The sequence below is a fragment of the Bacillus rossius genome, chromosome 1 (genome assembly GCF_032445375.1).
Source record: "Bacillus rossius redtenbacheri isolate Brsri chromosome 1, Brsri_v3, whole genome shotgun sequence".
NCBI lineage: Eukaryota > Metazoa > Arthropoda > Insecta > Phasmatodea > Bacillidae > Bacillus > Bacillus rossius.
This window is the reverse complement of record NC_086330.1, coordinates 120242114-120261726: the sequence shown is the minus strand read 5'-3', so window position 1 is coordinate 120261726 and position 19613 is coordinate 120242114. Positions and strand designations below refer to the sequence as shown.

Sequence of the window (19613 nt, the reverse complement as noted above, 5' to 3'; positions counted from 1 at the left end):
GTGGTTGAAATGCAAAAAAGGTCGGATTATCAGAAAATACAGAAAAAATATCAGATTTACAGTAAAATAAACAATCTCTGAAATTAAAAATGACTGTATTGTTCTCTACAGTAAAAACATTGCAATAAACTGCATTAAAGCTGAGAATTTTTAGCAGATGAAATTCTAGACTTAGCTACAGTGTTCCTCTATTTCTTAATTTAACAAATGTCCAGAGGTGTTGAGGTTGAGTTCTGCTTGATGTACTGAAGGGCAATATCAAAAGCGTTCTTGGCATCTCTGTGTGAAATCCGGTTATGGGTTTTGTCATCATCACCGTCTGAACCTGGTTTTCATTGAGCTCTTCACTGGTTTCAAAGTTTTGTCACATAGGGCAATCCACTTCTCAACTTGACTGGCAGGGACTTTTCAGCTGTACAGTTTGTAGATCTATAGCAATTTCCTGGGTTGTGTTGTTTTGCTTGTCTTCTATCTGGTCACTTTCGGTCATAACTTCCGGTCAAACCTTATGCCAAGATTTTCGCAGCGTGTCAGGTTTCAGTTCTTCCCATGACTCAGCAATTGCATAGATAGCATCCTTGATGTAGAGGGATTTCATAGCTTCAAATATGTGACATTTGGTGGAAGGAAGAAAGCTTTTATGTCCCCTTTCTCTACTAATTCCTCCTCCGATGGATGTGGTGGTGTGTTATCCAACAGCAATAGACCACAAACAGGGAGCTTTTTTTGTTTCAAGTTTATTTTTGATTGCGGTAATGAACCGACAAGGAAGATAAGTTCATGTTTTTGAATGCCCTAGGTTTCTTAGATTTGCCATTAATTAACAGGTGAAGCTTGTGTGTACCATCAGCATTGCTGCAAGGAGCAACAGTTAGCCTATCTTGTACAAGTTTCATTCCTGCCATGGTTTCATTTGATTCAGCGAGCATTTTGTTTGGTTTGTTTATAGTTTAGGCCTGTCTTGTCTATGTTATAGACTTGGCAAGGTAACAGTTTGTATTCTTTGACAATTTCTTGAAACTTTACAGAAAACTTCTTAGCTGCTTCAGCATCAGCAGATAGTTTTTTACCAGAAATTGAAATGTGATATGTGATGTTGGCATCTATGAGAGTTGGTATCTATGAAAGGAAGTGGTAGAGCGGGCAGTGGATCGTGATGTAATGGTGGAGAGTGAATGTAACATAAAGAGTAGAGCGATTTTGAATAAATATGTGATAGTCGTACAGTGTAATGAGTTGATGTCCATTTAAACAAGGTGAAAATACAACATGGCGCAGTCGGTAGTAAATCGCATAGTGTTCGCAACGTGACCTTAGTGGTGTTGTTTCGTTGTTGTGCCACGTGGAGATAGAGGTTATACAGGTTTCGGCGCGATGGAATCGTTTAAGCCACCGCCGGCGCTGCTTCTAGATGGAAATCTGTGTGAACACTTTCGGCGGTTCAAACAGAGCTTTGATATTTTTATGCTGGCGACTGGATATGAGTCCAAACCATCGGCAGTCAAGGCGGCGATGTGGTTAAACCTCATAGGAGACGAGGCTGTTGAGTTGTTCAACACATTCGATCTTCCAGCGGAAGACCGTAGGGATTTTGAAAAGGTGTTGCGAGCATTTGAACATTATTGTAACCCTGTAAAAAATATTGTAGTTGAGCGGTACAAGTTTAATTGCCGATCTCAGGAAGAGGGAGAGCCGTTTGACTCGTTTGTGAGAGATTTAAAAAAGCTGGTTCAAAGTTGTGACTTCAAGGACCAGACAGACAGTGTTGTGCGGGACAGAATAGTTTTGGGCATTCGGGACAAAGGGCTGCAGGAACGTTTGTTGCGTGAACCGGATCTCAGCTTGTCACGGGCAATGGAACAGTGTAGGGTGGCTGAGCTAGGCAAGCAACGTGCCGACGCTATACAAACCAAAGCGGTCAATCCTGTTAATCGGCGTGAGGATTCGTCGGATGATGAAATTCACCCGATAGGAGGCACAGTTGAAACTGTGTGGCGAAATAGAAGAAAGCAGAAATCAACTGAACAGCAGCAGGTACCATACAAAGGGGGGGCTGAACAGAAGCATGTGCAACAAGGAAGTCCTAAGTGCCGAAGGTGCGGGAGGGTACATAGGAAGAATGAGTGCCCTGCCTTTGGAAAAAAATGTTACAAGTGCATGAAGTTCAATCATTTTGCAACCGTGTGCACCAACCAAGTTGAAGAGGTTAGGTTAACGGGAGGTGAGATGGAAGAGTTCTTTGTCAGCACATTAGAAGTGGCAGAAGCAACGACCGAGGTGGAGGATGCCAAGCCAGGCCGAAAGGAGTGGATCCAAGAAATGTGGGTTGAAGGTAAGACTGTATATTTCAAGCTTGATACGGGCTCAGAGGTAAATATCATATCACAGAGTATTGTGAAGCAGCTGGCTCGCCCAACCCAGTTGAAATGGTCACACATAACACTCGAAGGGTTCGGCGGCAAAAAAGTGAAACCAGTGGGTGTCATTAAGCTAATGTGTGGAGTAAATACAGCAGATGGTGCTCAGGAGTGCCTGGAGTTTGTTGTTGTTGAAGATGGTAGCTGCAGAATGCCCATTCTTGGACTGCCAGGATGCGTGTGTTTGAAGTTAGTTTCTCGCAGTTTTGTCCACACCTTACACAGTAGCGTTTTATCGGAAGATAAGTTCCTCTCAGAATTTGCAGATGTATTTCAGGGAGTCTGGTGTATTCCGAACAAGTGCACATTGGTAGTAGATAAATCTGTTCAGCCAGTTGCTAAACCACCTCGAAGAGTGCCCTTTGCCTTAAGAGATAGATTAAAAATCAAGATGGACGAGCTTGTTAAGCTAGGAATTATTGCCAAGGTTGATCAGCCAACTGGATGGGTTAGCAACCTAACTGTTGTTGAAAAGGGCGACAAAAGTCTCAGACTCTGTCTAGATCCAGTAGACCTGAATAAGGCAATTTGCAGGGAGTATCACATGATACCAACATTAGAGGAGTTGAGCTGCCAGCTGAACAATAAGTCCATTTTCACAGTGTTGGACCTGAAAGATGGGTTTTACCAGGTGGAACTAGATGAGGAATCAAGTATGTACTGCACTTTCAGCACACCATTTGGATGTTATAAATTTCTCAGGCTCCCATTTGGGTTATCGAGTGCACCTGAAATTTTTCAACGAATAAACATGCAAAACTTTGGTGATATTCCAGGGGTACTAGTATACTTTGATGACCTCTTGATTGCTGCTGCAAATGAAGTTGAGCACGATCAAATATTGTTACAGGTAGCACAGAGAGCGAGAGCGCTAAATGTGAAGTTCAATGTACGCAAGATTCAGTTCAAAAAGAAGGAGGCAAGGTATTTTGGGCATGTGTTCTCCTCAAATGGTATGCAGCCAGATCCCGACCAGGTGCGAGCTATTCTAGCACTACAAACACCCACCAACAAAGTTGAGCTGCAAAGAGTGTTGGGTTTCATCAGCTACTTAAGGAAGTTTTTACCTAACTTAGCTAGCATCATAGCTCCACTGAGGGAACTCCTGAAGAACGATACTGAGTGGCAGTGGTTACCAGTGCACACTGATGTGTTGCAGCAAGTCAAGGAGTTGGTCAGCAAGGCACCAGTACTCGGCTTGTATGACCCCAACAAAAAACTGTCCATTCAGTGTGATGCCTCAAAAGATGGACTGGGATGTTGTTTAATGTGTGATGATCAGCCAATCAGCTATGCTTCCCGAAGTTTGTCCTCAGCAGAAAAGAATTATGCACAAGTCGAGAAGGAAATGCTCAGTATTGTGTTTGCAGCGAGAAAGTTTCATCACTACATATATGGAAGGCATGTCATAGTACACACAGACCACAAACCATTAGTTCCAGTGTTTAAGAAAAGTATAGCAGATGTGTATTCTGTTAGACTTCAACGGATGAAAATCAGGCTGCTACGGTACACGCTGTCGGTAGAGTATCTTCCAGGCAAACTCATGCATGTAGCAGACTTACTGTCAAGGGCGTATTTGCCAGAAGTGGAACATGCAGATGAAGATTTGTCTGCAGAAATGGTTCACCTTGTGAGTGTGAGTGATACAAGTCAGGTGTCGACTACTAGAAAGGATGAGTTCAGGCGGGAAACTGCTAAGGATACAGCACTGTGTGAGGTTATGAGGTACTGTCAAAATGGGTGGCCAGAACACAAACATCAAGTCAGCCAGCAAGCTCAAATGTACTTTGTCCAAAGGAATTGCTTGCATCTCGACAAGGGTCTAGTGTTCTTAAATGATCGCATTGTAGTGCCAGTGGCATTGAGGCAGCAGATGCTACTCTTACTCCATGAGGGCCACTTAGGCATAGAAAGAACCAAAGCACGAGCCAGGCAAGTACTGTATTGGCCAAAAATGGCAGAAGACATTGAGATATTGGTAAATAGGTGTTTCACATGCCAAAAATTCAGAAGCCAGAATAAAGCAGAACCACTCATATCTCACAACATTCCAGAATTACCGTTTGAGAAACTTGGTATTGATCTTTGTGACTATGGGGGCAACAGCTATATGGTTGTCATTGACTACTATTCCAAGTGGATTGAAATAGTACCAGTAGCAAATAAACAAGCCAATGAAGTCATAAGAGGACTGAAATCTGTGTTTGCTACTCATGGTGTGCCAAAGCTCATTATTTCAGACAATATGCCATTTAACTCCTATAAATACAGGCAGTTCGCAATGAGTTGGGACTTCGAAGTAGTGACAGCAAGTCCTCACTACCCAAAGTCGAATGGGCTTGCAGAACGAGCAGTGCAGATTGCTAAGAACATGTTGAGGAGGTGTTCGGATTCGTCTAGTGATCTACCTGTCATGTTACTAGAGTACAGAAACACTCCTCTGACTGCTGTAGGCCTGTCACCAGCACAGTTGCTAATGAGTCGCCGGGTAAGGACGAAACTACCAATGAGGCAGCAGTTACTACAACCGGAAGTGCAGGGAAAGGTAGCAGAAGAACTACGTAACGGGCAAGCGAAGATCAAACAGTGGTATGATCAACGGGCAAGAAAGGCAACCGAGTTCGAGCACCAAGATAGGGTCTTGTTAAATAGAAACAATCAGTGGGAACCAGCAGAAATTGTACACAAGTCTTCGACTCCGAGATCATACGTTGTCCGTGATCAGGATGGCCAGCACGTGCGGAGGAACTCCCATCACTTGAGACCATCCAGCCTTGCTCCTGAGTTGCATAGGAGAAGGTCCAGCCTGGACTCTGATGATGAGTTCCGGGGGTTCCCAGCAGAAGACGAGGCAGGAGGAGAGTCGCAGGGAGCAGGGTCAAGAGTGCGGCAGGGAGAGTGCCCACCAGCACTGATGAGTGGTAAGGAAAAGGTCAATGTGTCGAGACGTACAAAAAGTGGACGTGAGGTGAAAGTGCCAGCAAGATACAAAGACTAGTGAGTACCAAATAATATGATTCCCCAAACTGATGACTGTTTTAACTTTTGCTCTGTTTCTGGATTGTAGTAATATGTCAAGAGTGTGGATGTATTTGCTATAAAAGGGAAGGTGTTGTGATATGTGATGTTGGCATCTATGAGAGTTGGTATCTATGAAAGGAAGTGGTAGAGCGGGCAGTGGATCGTGATGTAATGGTGGAGAGTGAATGTAACATAATGAGTAGAGCGATTTTGAATAAATATGTGATAGTCGTACAGTGTAATGAGTTGATGTCCATTTAAACAAGGTGAAAATACAACACCTTATGCCAAGATTTTCGCAGCGTGTCAGGTTTCAGTTCTTCCCATGACTCAGCAATTGCATAGATAGCATCCTTGATGTAGAGGGATTTCATAGCTTCAAATATGTGACATTTGGTGGAAGGAAGAAAGCTTTTATGTCCCCTTTCTCTACTAATTCCTCCTCCGATGGATGTGGTGGTGTGTTATCCAACAGCAATAGACCACAAACAGGGAGCTTTTTTTGTTTCAAGTTTATTTTTGATTGCGGTAATGAACCGACAAGGAAGATAAGTTCATGTTTTTGAATGCCCTAGGTTTCTTAGATTTGCCATTAATTAACAGGTGAAGCTTGTGTGTACCATCAGCATTGCTGCAAGGAGCAACAGTTAGCCTATCTTGTACAAGTTTCATTCCTGCCATGGTTTCATTTGATTCAGCGAGCATTTTGTTTGGTTTGTTTATAGTTTAGGCCTGTCTTGTCTATGTTATAGACTTGGCAAGGTAACAGTTTGTATTCTTTGACAATTTCTTGAAACTTTACAGAAAACTTCTTAGCTGCTTCAGCATCAGCAGATAGTTTTTTACCAGAAATTGAAACAAACCGGATGCCATTACAGGTGTTTCAGCAATCACATCAGCCTTCACTAGCTGCGAACTCACTTCCAGCTTCTAGTTTTTTGTGCAAAGCTTTTGCCTTTTTTTTTTATAATGGACCAAGCTATCGGGGTTCCTATCTTTCTTTCTTGGCAGAACCACATCCACAATGCATTGTCATGCAGTTCAAGTTTAGGCTTTTTCAATGTTTTGCGATTCTTAAGAGCGTATTCACCATCTATCGTCACTGTATATGATTCAATGTCTTTCCAATTTCTTCTCCAATCTTTTATTGTCGTAACACCTACATTTAGTTCCTTGGCAAATTTTTGGTGTAATTCTCCTTTGTCCAGTCTTTGAAGCACTGCTAATTTTTCATGTAATGAAAGAGTTAAGTGTTCAGGTTTCACTCCTGACATGTTTAAAAAATACACACAACTGTACACGCAATGTAAAACAAATACTGTAACGAACACAGAATAACACTGTCGTAAAACCAACGAACAGTAAGCACTAAAAACTGCAAAGTACAGTACAAGAAACACTCACAATGACAGAAACCATATGAGAGATGACGGAGCACTAAAGTGGCCAAGCGATAACAGCAAGTAAACAACAATGGTGTGACGGGTGGTGAGTCACAGAAGAGTCGGGATAAGTTCAGCTCGAGCACGGTCGGATCAACCGAAGTGGTGGACCAGCTGAGGGTGGACGAGTGGGGTTCTACTGTACTTCTATATACACAGTAACACCATTAAAATGATTTTGATTAAAGTTTTCAATGGTTGTAACCTACGAGCAACCATGTTGTATGGCTGTTATATAAGGGTGTGCAAATCAGAAAATCAAAGTTGAATTGACTTTGATAAAATTCAAAAACTTCGGAGAGTTCCACTGATATTGTTGACTTAAATACAGTAATAATGCCAGTCCACATGATAACACCGCACTCCTTTATTCCGCCATCATTTACACTCTGCTCTCTTTTTTTTCAGTCATACCAACTCCAGCAACCGAACATTTTGACTTCTACACCCCCCCTCAATAAAATTTTCCTATAACACAGGCATTATGAACTACATGACCCTTGCAAAGTAGGTCACCTTGTACGACTAGAGAACCCAGTTTTAGTTTGACCACATTAGCTTTTCCACACAAGGTTTGTTGCTTTCAAACCACAAAACACCAACAACAACTACTACTTATTACATGATCAAAAGGGTTTACTCAAGTCCAAGATTATACACAAATTTTTGAAATAACGATTTGTTCAAGGCTTTGGTCAGTCCATCTGCCACCTGATTTTGGGTGGTGACTTACTGCACTTCAATTACGCCTTCTTGTATCTTCTCCCTGATGAAGTGGTGCCGTATGTCCAAATGTTTCAATCTCTTATGACTCTCCGGATTCTTTGATACCCTTATGGCTGCTTGATTGTCCTCGTGTATCACCACAGGTTCTTCCGATCCTAACACACCAAGGTCGCTTAGCACTCCTCTCAGCCACACCGCCTCCATAGCCGCATAGCTAAGTGCCATATACTCGGCTTAAGTTGATGAGAGAGCTACTGAGGGTTGTTTCTTTGAACTCCAAGTCACTGTGCAACCCAGAACTAAGAACACAGATCCAGAAGTTGATTTTCTGTCCCCTTAGTCACCTCCCCAGTCTGCATCCACATATCCCTCCACAGTTGGGACTGCGGACTGATGCCTGTAGACTAGCGTCAAATCCAACGTTCCTCTAATATATCGTAGGATTCGCTTTAGGGCTTTCCAAAGTTCTTGGCTTGCGCTATTTTGGTACCTGCTTACGAAACCAATTGTGGCACTCAAGTCCGGTCTCGTTCCTACCGCTGCATACATCAAGCTTCCAATCAGCTGACGACATCTTGTTTCCAGTTCCCAGTCCTTGAGATGTTGGTCATCCTTCACTATCTTGATGTATGGGTCCATTGGAGTGGCAACTGGTCTCGAATCTTCCATCCCATATTTCATCAGTAATGATTTCAGGAACTGCGTTCTGTTCAGTCTGAGTATTCCGTTCTTTCTGTCTTGTGCTATGCAAATACCTAGGTAGTTCGATGCTTCCCCGAGATCTGTCATTTTGAAGTGCTTATTCAGGTTCATTTTAACCCTTTGAACTTCCTTTTCTTCATTTCCCACAATCAGCAAATCGTCAACATACAGAAGGACGTAAAACCTTGTTTCCAATGAATTCTTTACATACAAGCAATAATCATGTTTTGATCTCACGAATCCATCCTGCTCCATCACCTGGTTGAATTTATCATTCCAGTACTTGGGGGATTTCTTTAGGTAATAAAGGGACTTATTCAGACGATATACAGTTTTGCCATTACACTCCATTCCCTCCGGTTTGGCCATATACACTTCCTCCTTTATGCTTCCATACAGGAACGCACTCTGCACATCCATTTGATAGATAGGCAGACTTAGCTGATTTGCAACCGCTAGCATTTTTCTAACAGTCGCCAGTTTCGCTACCGGAGAATATATTTCTCCCAAGTCAGACATGTTGTTTTGTTCAAATCCCTTCACCACTAGACGAGCTTTGTAGTGCATTTGTACTCCTCGTTCGTTGTTTTTTATCTTGAAAACCCACTTACTCCCAATAACATGACTATCTTTCGGAGGTATCACTTCGGTCCAGGTTTTGTTCTCTTCGATAGACTGCAACTCTGAATCAATTGCTTCCTTCCACCTAATACTATCACTTCTCTTTATGGCCTCTTGATAGGTGGTCGGTTCAGATGAAGCACAGAAGTTTGTTTCGTAACTGTCTAACTTTTGTGGTTTTCTTAGGCTTAGTCGATTCCTTAGTTTGCTTGTCTGAGGGTTGGTACCTTGCACTAACTGATCCACAGCTGATGGGTTTCCACGGTTATTTTCCATTTCTGCTGGATCCCCGGACACTGAAATTTCATACAGTTCGCGGCGTCCAGGTGGTATAGCGTTCCGTTGCATTGGCCCAAAACCTTTGAAATCTTCTTCGACTCCATCCTCTTGAGATGAAGTTGGGCAGCCTCCACTTTCCAGCCACATTTCACTGTTATCATTAGTCTCTTCGTTTGCGTCCCCTCCTCCCTCTTGGTCAACGTTTTTCACCTGGTTCTCTTCGATGTTTGCCCTTGGCTGGGCCTCTTCACACTGGAACACAACATTTCTAGCTATCTCTACCTTTCGCCGACTAGGAACATATATCCGGAAAGCTTTGGAGTTTTCCTGGTATCCAACGAAAAAACCTTTGACACTTTTAGCATCCCATTTCTTCCTCCTCTCCTTTGGTACGTGAACATAGGCTACCGCTCCAAAGGTTTGGAAGTGTTTGATTTCCGCTTCGGCATTGAACCACAACGAATAAGGGGTTTTGCCATCCACGGAACTCTTGCCTGTTCTGTTTATCACATGCACCGCCGTATTCTCTGCTTCGGCCCAAAAACTCTTATTCATATTCTTGGTTTGTAACATTGTTCTCGCCGCTTCGACTACAGTCCTCATTTCTCGCTCCACCTTCCCATTCTGTTCCGGACAATAGGGAGCTGCTTTCTGGTGGCGTATACCCATGTTTTCTGTCATTCTCACCATTTCTTGGCTTGTTAGTTCTTTGTCGTTACCCGTCCTGAGAATTTTCACACTGTTTACTGTATCATTTTTGGCTAACTGCAGGAATGCTCTCATCTTCTCTATTGCTTCGGATTTGTATTGCAAGAAGTAAACACTTCTGTATTTGCTAAAGTCGTCGACAATTAACAGAAAAAACCTTGCCTTCCCCATAGAGGGGGTCTCCATTGGTCCACATATATCTGCGAGAATGATTTCACATGTTGTCGTAGATTTGGTTTTACTGGGTGGAAAGGACTGCCTCTGGTGCTTACCGCTGACACAAGGTTCACAGAAAAAATCATTTGAGCTTTGGAGTGTTATCTGTCGTTCCCGGAGGAATGATTTTATATGTTGTACATTTTGGTGTGCTAATTTTTCATGCCACACCTGTAGCGAACACTTTCCTTTAGTACTAATCACTGTGACTGCTGAGTTCAATGTTTCTCTAAATTTCATTCTGTACAACTTTCCTGCCTGGAATCCAACTGCACAAACTTTATTCTCTTTGATGAACTCACATTTTTCCTCGGTCCAGGTCATTTCGAATCCCCTTCTTAGGACCGCCCCGACTGAAAATAAGTTAAATTTCAGGTCTGGCACAAAAAGAACATCTCTCAGTTCTGACCGCTCCCACCTGTCTCCTGTGTAAGTTTCCACTTTAACTGTTCCTATTCCAATCGCTGTTAACTTGGACCCATTCCCTATTACAATTTCCCTCCTTTCTTCCAAGTTACTAAACTCTGAAAAAATGTTTCTCTGAGAACACATGTGCTCTGAGGCGCCACTGTCTGTGTACCAGTCCTCCGAGTTTAACCCTTCTCCTACCAATGCTGCACTAATGAATGCATTTACATGACTGCTCTGGGGGCCTTTGTAAGTCTGCTTGCTGTCCTTTGCAAGTCTTAACCTACAATCCTTTAAGAAATGACCCGGTTTCTTGCAGTAAAAACAAGCCCGACTTCCCTTCTCATTTCCTTCCGCTGTTTTCTGAATTCTGTTTTTCCAGCAATTAGCCTTTAGGTGTCCAGATTTTCCGCATGAAAAACATTTATGTGGACCTGACTCGGCTCTTTTTGTAAATAAAGCACCTTCTACATTGGTTTTTCCTACAGTTCGTTCTTCCTCGATCAATAGCCTTGAGGTTAATTCCGAAAGTTTCTGACCCTGAGCGGGTACCGACTCCCATGCCGAAACAAAATGTTTATATTTCTCAGGCAAAGATATCAAAATTTTGGTAATCCTGGCAATTTTTCTCCGTGTTCTTTCAAACGACCTGCCAGTTCCTGCAGCTTCGATATGAAGAGGGCTATACCCTCGCCTTCATATTTTACATTAAAAAACTTTTGTTGCAGTTGGTGCAGACTCACCTCCGAACGATGCTCATATATAGACAGCAATTTCTCCCACATTTCGTTCGCCGACTCACAAGTAAGTAAGTGTGTCATAGGGCCCGCCTCCATGCGCGTAATTATTGCTTCCTGCGCTTTATTGTCGCGGCTACACCATGTCTTCAATTTCTTCTCAAAATCACTTTGTGAAACATCAGCTGTTTTACACGGTTTCGGATCCACGCCCGACACGATATCAAACAACTCCTTCGATTTGAGAATCACACTTAACTGGAATCTCCAAATGTTCCAATTGTTTTCATCCACTAACTTCAGAAGACGACCCGAATTTTCCGATTCCATGACAGGAGTTACGATATACAAACGCGGCAAGTGCTTTTCGTCAACAGTTGTAAACACCAACTTTCCTATTCATGAATTACCACTTTCTACACACATTCGTGACAAACTTTATACCGCGTTCGCTTATTCGGTTACTTATTCAATAACTTGAATCTACGCCGGGACTGGGCCCATAACCTGTTGACTTAAATACAGTAATAATGCCAGTCCACATGATAACACCGCACTCCTTTATTCCGCCATCATTTACACACTGCTCTCTTTTTTTTCAGTCATACCAACTTCAGCAACCGAACATTTTATTGACTTCTACAGATATATGTAAGAGCAAAATAGAGTAAAAGCCTGACTTTTCACTGTTGTTCAGGGACACCAGCATTAGTGGCTACTCACGTTTTACCAGGAGAAAAACCAATCTAGAAATTATAAAATTAAATAAACTATAAAATTAAAAAAATATATTATAAAATTAAAAACCAATCTAGAAATGATAATAGATTTCAACTGTCAGAACACTTGATGGGCTAAATGCACAGTGTGTTTGAAGTGGACAGTTTTCAGGCCACCTCAAAAGGTTTTGTGAGAGAGACTTTTGGTGTCATCTTTAGAAAATATATTTAATTTTCTACTGTTATGTCTGTCCAGAAGTTGAGATAATATAGAAATAGGCATGCAGACTCATTTATAAGAAGTGCTCACCTGGTGATTATTTAAATTAGTTCAAAATGTGGTGAAGAGAAGAAAATGTGTAGGCTATTATATTTATAATTTATCATGCAAGAAAATACAGGACTTCCTGGTGTCTAATGATGCTATGCCCAGTACTTTCTCATGATAAAATGAACCACAGTGCTCATTGCATAATCGTAATTCTTCAAATACCAATGTAACTCCAACACAAAAGGGAAATGCAGTCTCCTTGCTGCAGGAGCCTCATATGGTATTTAAGTTTTTGGGCAAGGTTGTAGTAAATCAGCAAGCAGAGGCTTGTTTGTGCATTGTTTGTTTTCGCAGCAAGCTCCTGGGTGGTGGTGTTGAGTCCATGGCCATCACCGAGGCATTCGGAGAGTTCAGGACAGGGAAGACTCAACTGTCCCACACACTGTGCATCACAGCTCAGATGCCTGGGGAGAATGGCTACTCAGGAGGAAAGGCTGTGTTTATAGACACAGAAAATACCTTGTATCCTTGCCTAAAATTAGTTAACTTGATGAGTATTTGACAGAGAGCTGATAATGTATCATTTTGACATCAACGGAACAAGAAAACTCATAATCACTAAACTTACTTGATTGAGCAGGAACGTATGTGAAACTGTGTGAGAAAGTATCTGATCATATATTAGAGAGATTATTTATCTTAGTTCATTATAATTTTCTCTGTGCACATCTATTTTGAGGGGCCAAGACATTTTTTCGCACTAAAATTTACCATTTATAACGGTACGTTATATACAAAATAAACAGATGTTGCGTCAATTTTAGTTGTTTTATTTTTTCAAACTAGAATGCATAGACAAATCCAAACACTTTCACTGTTTCATTCACTCGTTCCACATACATCTGCCCGTCGAAAAATGCCCGCAGTTCGCGTGATGTGAATTAACGAAAATAACGTCCTTCAGTAATCTTTCACTGCAAGTACACGAAGATGGTGCGACCTCGAACAGGGCCGCACCCAGCGAAAACGAATTTCGCTACGAGCCGAACACCGACGAAGGTGGCCGCAATTTTTAATTTAGTACTGTTCGAAAGAAAATAAAACAAATTAGGTTGACTTAATACTCGGCCTGTCTCTGACCACCAACGTTAAATTATCCATTAGCAAATTACATCATAATTTGGCGAGAAGCCACCGAACGCGACCTACTGGGGCAGCGATTGACAGACGACTGGTGAAGTCCTACCACACTCTCCTCCACGCAGGGAGTAGACGTCACATGACCTCACCGACCAATCACACGCACGCTTCTTTCACGCTTACAGATACAAGCCAATCACAGAACAAGTTACAATACATGAAAAAGCCTTGTACATACAGAACTTTGGGCTTCCCCTGATCTATCTCTTTTCAATTTCACATCGAAATCAGGGACTACCATTCTCGTTCTCTCTCCCACACCGTGAGAGAGCAGTTATCACACAGTTCTCACGCAGGGGGGAAATTACCGTCTTTATCTCGGTTGGCAGGGAAGCACTGTTCCTTTCTCACTCACACTTACAGGCCTCTCATGCCTCTCTTTCTAACCATCACACCAGCCCAGACACAGTCCCGTGATCTATAATTATATTGCAACACGTTAATTAAAATTAAGAACAATAATCATAATACGAATTACTTTACAAAAATAAAAATCCTTTAGAAATAACCTGAAAAAGTAGGCCTAAACAGACAAAAATCTAAAACAGCGGCTCATTTGTGAATAATTACATAAAAAATAGTAATGATTAAAAATGTCTAATAAAATACAAAATACCTTCTTAAAACACAGAGCACGTGCAAATAACATATATTAATATTCATAACGTCTGATTCTACTGTCTCATAACATACACACCACTCTAAAAACATTGACTTATTTATATTTACTTATACCAAAAGAAGTTTAAAAGAAAATTATTTAATTAGGAGGGCAGGGTTCTGCAATGCTACACATTACCAAGTAACAAACTAACAGGAACTTCTGCACACTATCATTTGCTGTTAGCAATAGGCTTATTAGAACATTATATAATGATTGAAGTATGTTGTCACTCAGAAACCTGACTAGTAATTAAAAACAGTGCACTTTCATGTATTCAACTGGGGAAAGGGGGAGTGAGAAAAGTTAAAGCTGCAGTTTTCAGTAAAAACAAGTGAAACAACAGTGCTGTAGTGCTTGAACATTGTCCTAGTGCACAACTGTTCCTCTTAACACGCACAAAAGCCGACCGGACCGGTTGCGCAGCATTGCCAACAGGTTCCAGCTGGATGAAACTGTGGTTCTCGACAACGTGTTGTATGCCAGAGCCTACACCAGCGAGCAGCAGTACGAGATGTTGGACTTCATCGCTGCAAAGTTTCATGAGGAAGCAGGGGTCTACAAACTCTTAGTCAGTTGTGCTCAATTAATAAATTTCTGTTTTTTGTATGTCTTGTTTATGCATGCATATGTATGCATATATGCAAGTATGTGTATATTTGAACAGAGAAAGATAGTAGGCTAGTTTTTTTGACAGGCCTAAATTAATTCATTGAATTTCTTTTTTTAGTTAATGAAAGCACTACTGGAGTAGAATTTCACACTTTATCTTTCTTGATTGTTATATATGTCAACCTTACTTTTAAAAAAACTTACTTTCATGTGAATGTACCACAATGTTTCAAATTTTTCTAATTGCCAAGTGATTTTAGTTCTGGTGTTTAAATATTTTTATACATCCCACTTGGGTGGCGAGCAGGCATAATTAGTTGTGGTTTAACTCTTTCAGTGCTGTGATCGACTCTTATCGATTGCTGCCTCTTTGTTTAAAGTGCTGTGATCGAGAAATGTCGATTTGCAATACTCAAGTCAGTGCGGAAGTCGATTTAATTCCCGTGTGTGGTTTTTTCCTTGTTCTGTCATTACCTGCGATCTGTTGAGGAAATCTTGAACTACTTCGTTGATTTTGCCGGTGGTTCAGTTGGTAAAAATTAAATTTTCTTTGTTCTTTTGCTAATGTCTTTGAATTTGTACCGTGATATTTTTTTTGTTTTGAATCTTTCTTACTATAAACTTTTTTTTTTCAGTAAAAGTTATGCCAAAATATTAGTCTAAATATGTTTTGTTTTATATTTTATATATATATTCGGCGTTTTTATTTTTGGTAGACATTTAGCAAAGAGACAGGTAAAAGTAATACGTCTTTGTGCAAACAAGTGTTTTTGATTCCATTTCTCTACATGGGTTAGATGTTATTTCAAAAATATGTTTTGTTTTATATTTTTTATATATATTCGGCGTTTTTATTTTTGGTAGACATTTAGCAAAGAGACAGGTAAAAGTAATACGTCTTTGTGTAAACAAGTGTTTTTGATTCCATTTCTCTACATGGGTTAGATTTTATTTCAAATACAGTGTCGACAGAGGATTTTTGTTTCATAATAGACAAAAGAGATATTTTGCGTGACATTTTTGTAGGAATAAATAAAATGATTTTAATGTTATAATAGAAAAAATGGCAGACCGTAAACGTTTATATGATCCATCAAAACAAGAAGATTATACAAAATTACTGGAACTTTTAGCTGCAGATTCAGAATCTGAAGATGAAAACCCTAACAGTCAAAGTGATAGTGATGAAGACGTAGAGTGCAACGAGTCGAACTCTGACAACGAAAATGAAGATGTGTCTGTAGATATAAATACCTGGTTCCGGGTGAGTAAAGAAACTCCAGTGCATTTGAATTTGTGTAGTGGTGATTCATTCGACTTGACTATTGTAAGTGACCCTGTAAATTTTAGTAGCCAATATAGTGCCTTTTCACAATTTATGCCAAGATCTGTGTTTGTCCATGTAGCTGATCAAACAAATTTGTATGCACAACAGTTTTTGGACAAAACGCATGATTTTTCACCACGATCGAGGTATGCTAAATGGAAAGACTGTACAACTGAGGACATCGAAGCAATGGTAGCTATGGAGATAGGGATGGGCATGTGTCGAAAACCATCTCTAAAAGATTACTTCTCAGAAACAAGCTGGCTTCTTCGAACGCCAAATTTTGGAGAAGTTATGTCCAGAGATAAGTATTTTCTGTTGCGGTCTTTTGTACATTTCAACAACAATGCAAACTTTGTGAAGAAAGGGTTGCCCGAGTACGATCCATTGTTCAAAATTCGGCCAATAATAGAAATGACAAAAGAAACTTATTTACAACATGTTCAACCAGGGAAGTGTGTTTCAGTTGATGAAACAATGTTGAAGTTCACTGGCCGTCTATGGTTCAAACAATATTTACCTTCTAAACCATCAACAAAGTGGGGAATAAAACTGTGGTCACTGTGTGATAGCAAAACAGGTTTTTTATGTAAGTTCGACACATATGTAGGCAAAGGCAGTGGTGTGAAAACAGGCGAAACACTAGGTGAGCATGTTGTAAAAAATCTATTGAGAGGATTTGAAAAGAGCAATCGAATTGTGTATGTTGACAACTTTTTTTCTAGTCCAGTGCTCTTTCAATTTCTTTTAGAAAATGAAATTGGAGCTTGCGGAACAGTCAGAAGCAACAGGAAAATGTTGCCAGGAGAAATGAAAATTTTGTCACTAAAGCGAGGTGAAGAACCTAAGTTCTGGCAAAATAAAAGAGGTATGATTGCATGTTCATGGCAAGACACTGGTCGTGTTAACATGTTGAGCACCGTACACTCTTCTGAAATTTTGACAGTAGACAGAAGAACTAAGAAAAGTGCAACTGGATTCGAAAAAGTGAAAAAGCCAAAACTTGTTGCAAACTACAACAAAAACATGAATGGTGTCGACAAGTTTGATCAACTGTGTACAAACTATGTGTATAAACATAAAAAATTGAAATGGTACCAAACAATTTGGTATTTTCTTATTGAATCTGCATTGGTGAATGGGAGAATTGCATACAATGAAATAAATAAGAAATCTGTCTCCGCAAGTGATTTTAGAACTGAAGTAATCTCAGGATTACTGAAAGATTACAATCGTGAACCTGCAGCCAAACGCGGTCGTAAAATCTGTGATTCTATGCCTTTGGCAAGGCTAAGTGAACGACATTTTATTGGTGAACAGGAAAATAAATCTCACAAGCCAAACTGTATTGTTTGTTCCGTACTACCAGGGCAGTGCAAGAAGAAAGGCAAAGGAATGTGCAAAAGGAAGCAAACAATATTCTACTGCAAAAATTGTCCAGAAAATCCAGCAATGTGTATTGTACCATGTTTTGAAATCTACCACACAAAAAAAAGTTACAAAGTTACCTGTAATTGTTAAACACATCTTCATTGTTTATGATTATACTTTACATAGTTGACATTGAATCAAATGTTGCTTGCTAACCATATCTACTAATAAATAACAGAAACAGAACTAAAAACACCAAAAAATAAGTATATAACATATTTTAAAGTTATAATTATATGTTTGTTATGTATTTTTATGTTTATGTAAAAGATTGTACGTAGGTATATAATTAAGTGGGGAAGACCCGTTTGTAATAATCTAATAGTGTTTTCGCAAGTGAACTACCTACTGATATGTATTTACATAGTAACTATTGAAGTTGTAGCTATATTAAAAATCTTAAAAAATATAATTAATTCCAATTTGTGTAAAATTAAGTGTTTTGATTGTTTTAAGTTAAATTATTAATATAAAAATTTAAAATAATTAAATTTATTTTAATTAAATATATAAATTATAAAAATTTTTATAATAATTTTAAATAATGTATATTTAATAAAAAAATAAAATCTATTTAAATTTAAAGTTTTTAATCAATCTTAAATTATTTTGCACCACAAAATTATTATTTTTTATTTTCTGATTTTTTTGCGAAAATAATTACGCACTTAGGGTAATTTAACCACAAAAAATGCTGCACCAAAAGAGTTAAGCAATTTGTCTGCAATTAATGAATGAGTATAGACACTTGTTGTTCAATTGTTTGGAACACACTATACTAGAGTGGTTCCATTTTTTCATATTAACGTTTCCCAAGTCACCGGTATATTGGTGAGTGGTCAAATAATAACTTTAACCTGTCTTTATGTATAAAATGCACATTTGGCATTTTGACAATATAGAGAGCCAGGCAATAATACTTTTCTTGGATTTAAAAATCAACGATCATACCTTTAAAAACTAGCTTCTTTCTGATGTTTACTTCCAGCCAACAGTGAATGCAAGTTATGAAAAACTTTTATTATGTGGAATGCATAGTTTATATATTTTAGTCTTTTGTTTGACATGTTTTAATATTTATTTTGGACATGGCATAACATGGTAAACATAGAAAGATCCTTAAAAAATTATGAAACTAATACTTGGTTTTTGGCAGAAAAGACGATTGGCTATTGAGAATGTAAAGTATCAGCCATAGTTTGGTTTGTGCACTTATTAGATTAAGTGAGCCTCTTAATTATTCAAAATGCAGCTAAAGTGGCACTGTAGTGTCGCACTAAAACAGAAGTGCTGAGTGAGTGCTCTGCGGACAGGTGTTTGACTCTGTGATGGCCCTGTTCCGAGTGGACTTCAGTGGGCGCGGCGAGCTGGCAGATCGCCAGCAGAAACTGGCCCAGCTCATGTCCAGGCTCCAGAAGATCTCGGAGGAGTACAACGTGGCAGTTTTCATCACCAACCAAATGACCGCTGACCCAGGAGCCTCCCTGACATTTCAGGTAATTCGCTTATCACGTGAGCCATGTGGTGTGAAAATATTCAGCATTTTCATGGAATCAGTGAGGAGTGCAGGACAACATATACCCAGCATTAAGTTTTTAAGTGTTTGGTTTGATAGCAGTTAACACTGATTGCATACCACATTATTTTCTCATTTAAAGTAGGGCAGAAGTGATAAAGTTCTTGTCCATGTGACAATCTGCAACAAACTCATAAAAATTTTACTGTGAGAACAATTTCTGCTGCAGTAGTTATTCAGAGGATAGTGGAAACATCTCACTTTAGAATATTACTGTTGTTACAGGCAGATCCGAAGAAACCAATCGGTGGTCATATTTTGGCCCACGCTTCAACGACCCGTATAATGTTGAGAAAAGGAAGAGGGGAAAATAGAATTGCTAAAATCTATGACAGGTAAGGATAATTATTTGACCTTAAGTTAGTGCATACAACACTAAAGCTGCACAAGATCTAACATACCTAAATATTTACCATTTACTTTATTCCATGACTAAGTTTCATGCATATTAATCAGCAATTTGATTGCAGAACATCTAGTATTGGGTCACAAATGGCACACTTGGCAACTTCTATCTTGCATGCTACGAGACTCTT

General features: G+C 39.8%; 1 protein-coding gene across 6 annotated transcripts in view; it reads left to right on the top strand.

The window, feature by feature from the left end:
* LOC134543652 (meiotic recombination protein DMC1/LIM15 homolog) overlaps positions 1-19613 on the top strand; it is a 67483-nt gene that overhangs the window by 31352 nt on the left and 16518 nt on the right. For all 6 annotated transcript variants that reach the window (XM_063388389.1, XM_063388396.1, XM_063388393.1 and 3 more), the window contains 4 exons: positions 12625-12792; positions 14537-14702; positions 18815-18997; positions 19303-19412. In XM_063388389.1, the coding sequence (XP_063244459.1) occupies positions 12625-12792; positions 14537-14702; positions 18815-18997; positions 19303-19412 (627 nt within the window). The remainder of the gene's footprint in view (positions 1-12624; positions 12793-14536; positions 14703-18814; positions 18998-19302; positions 19413-19613) is intronic.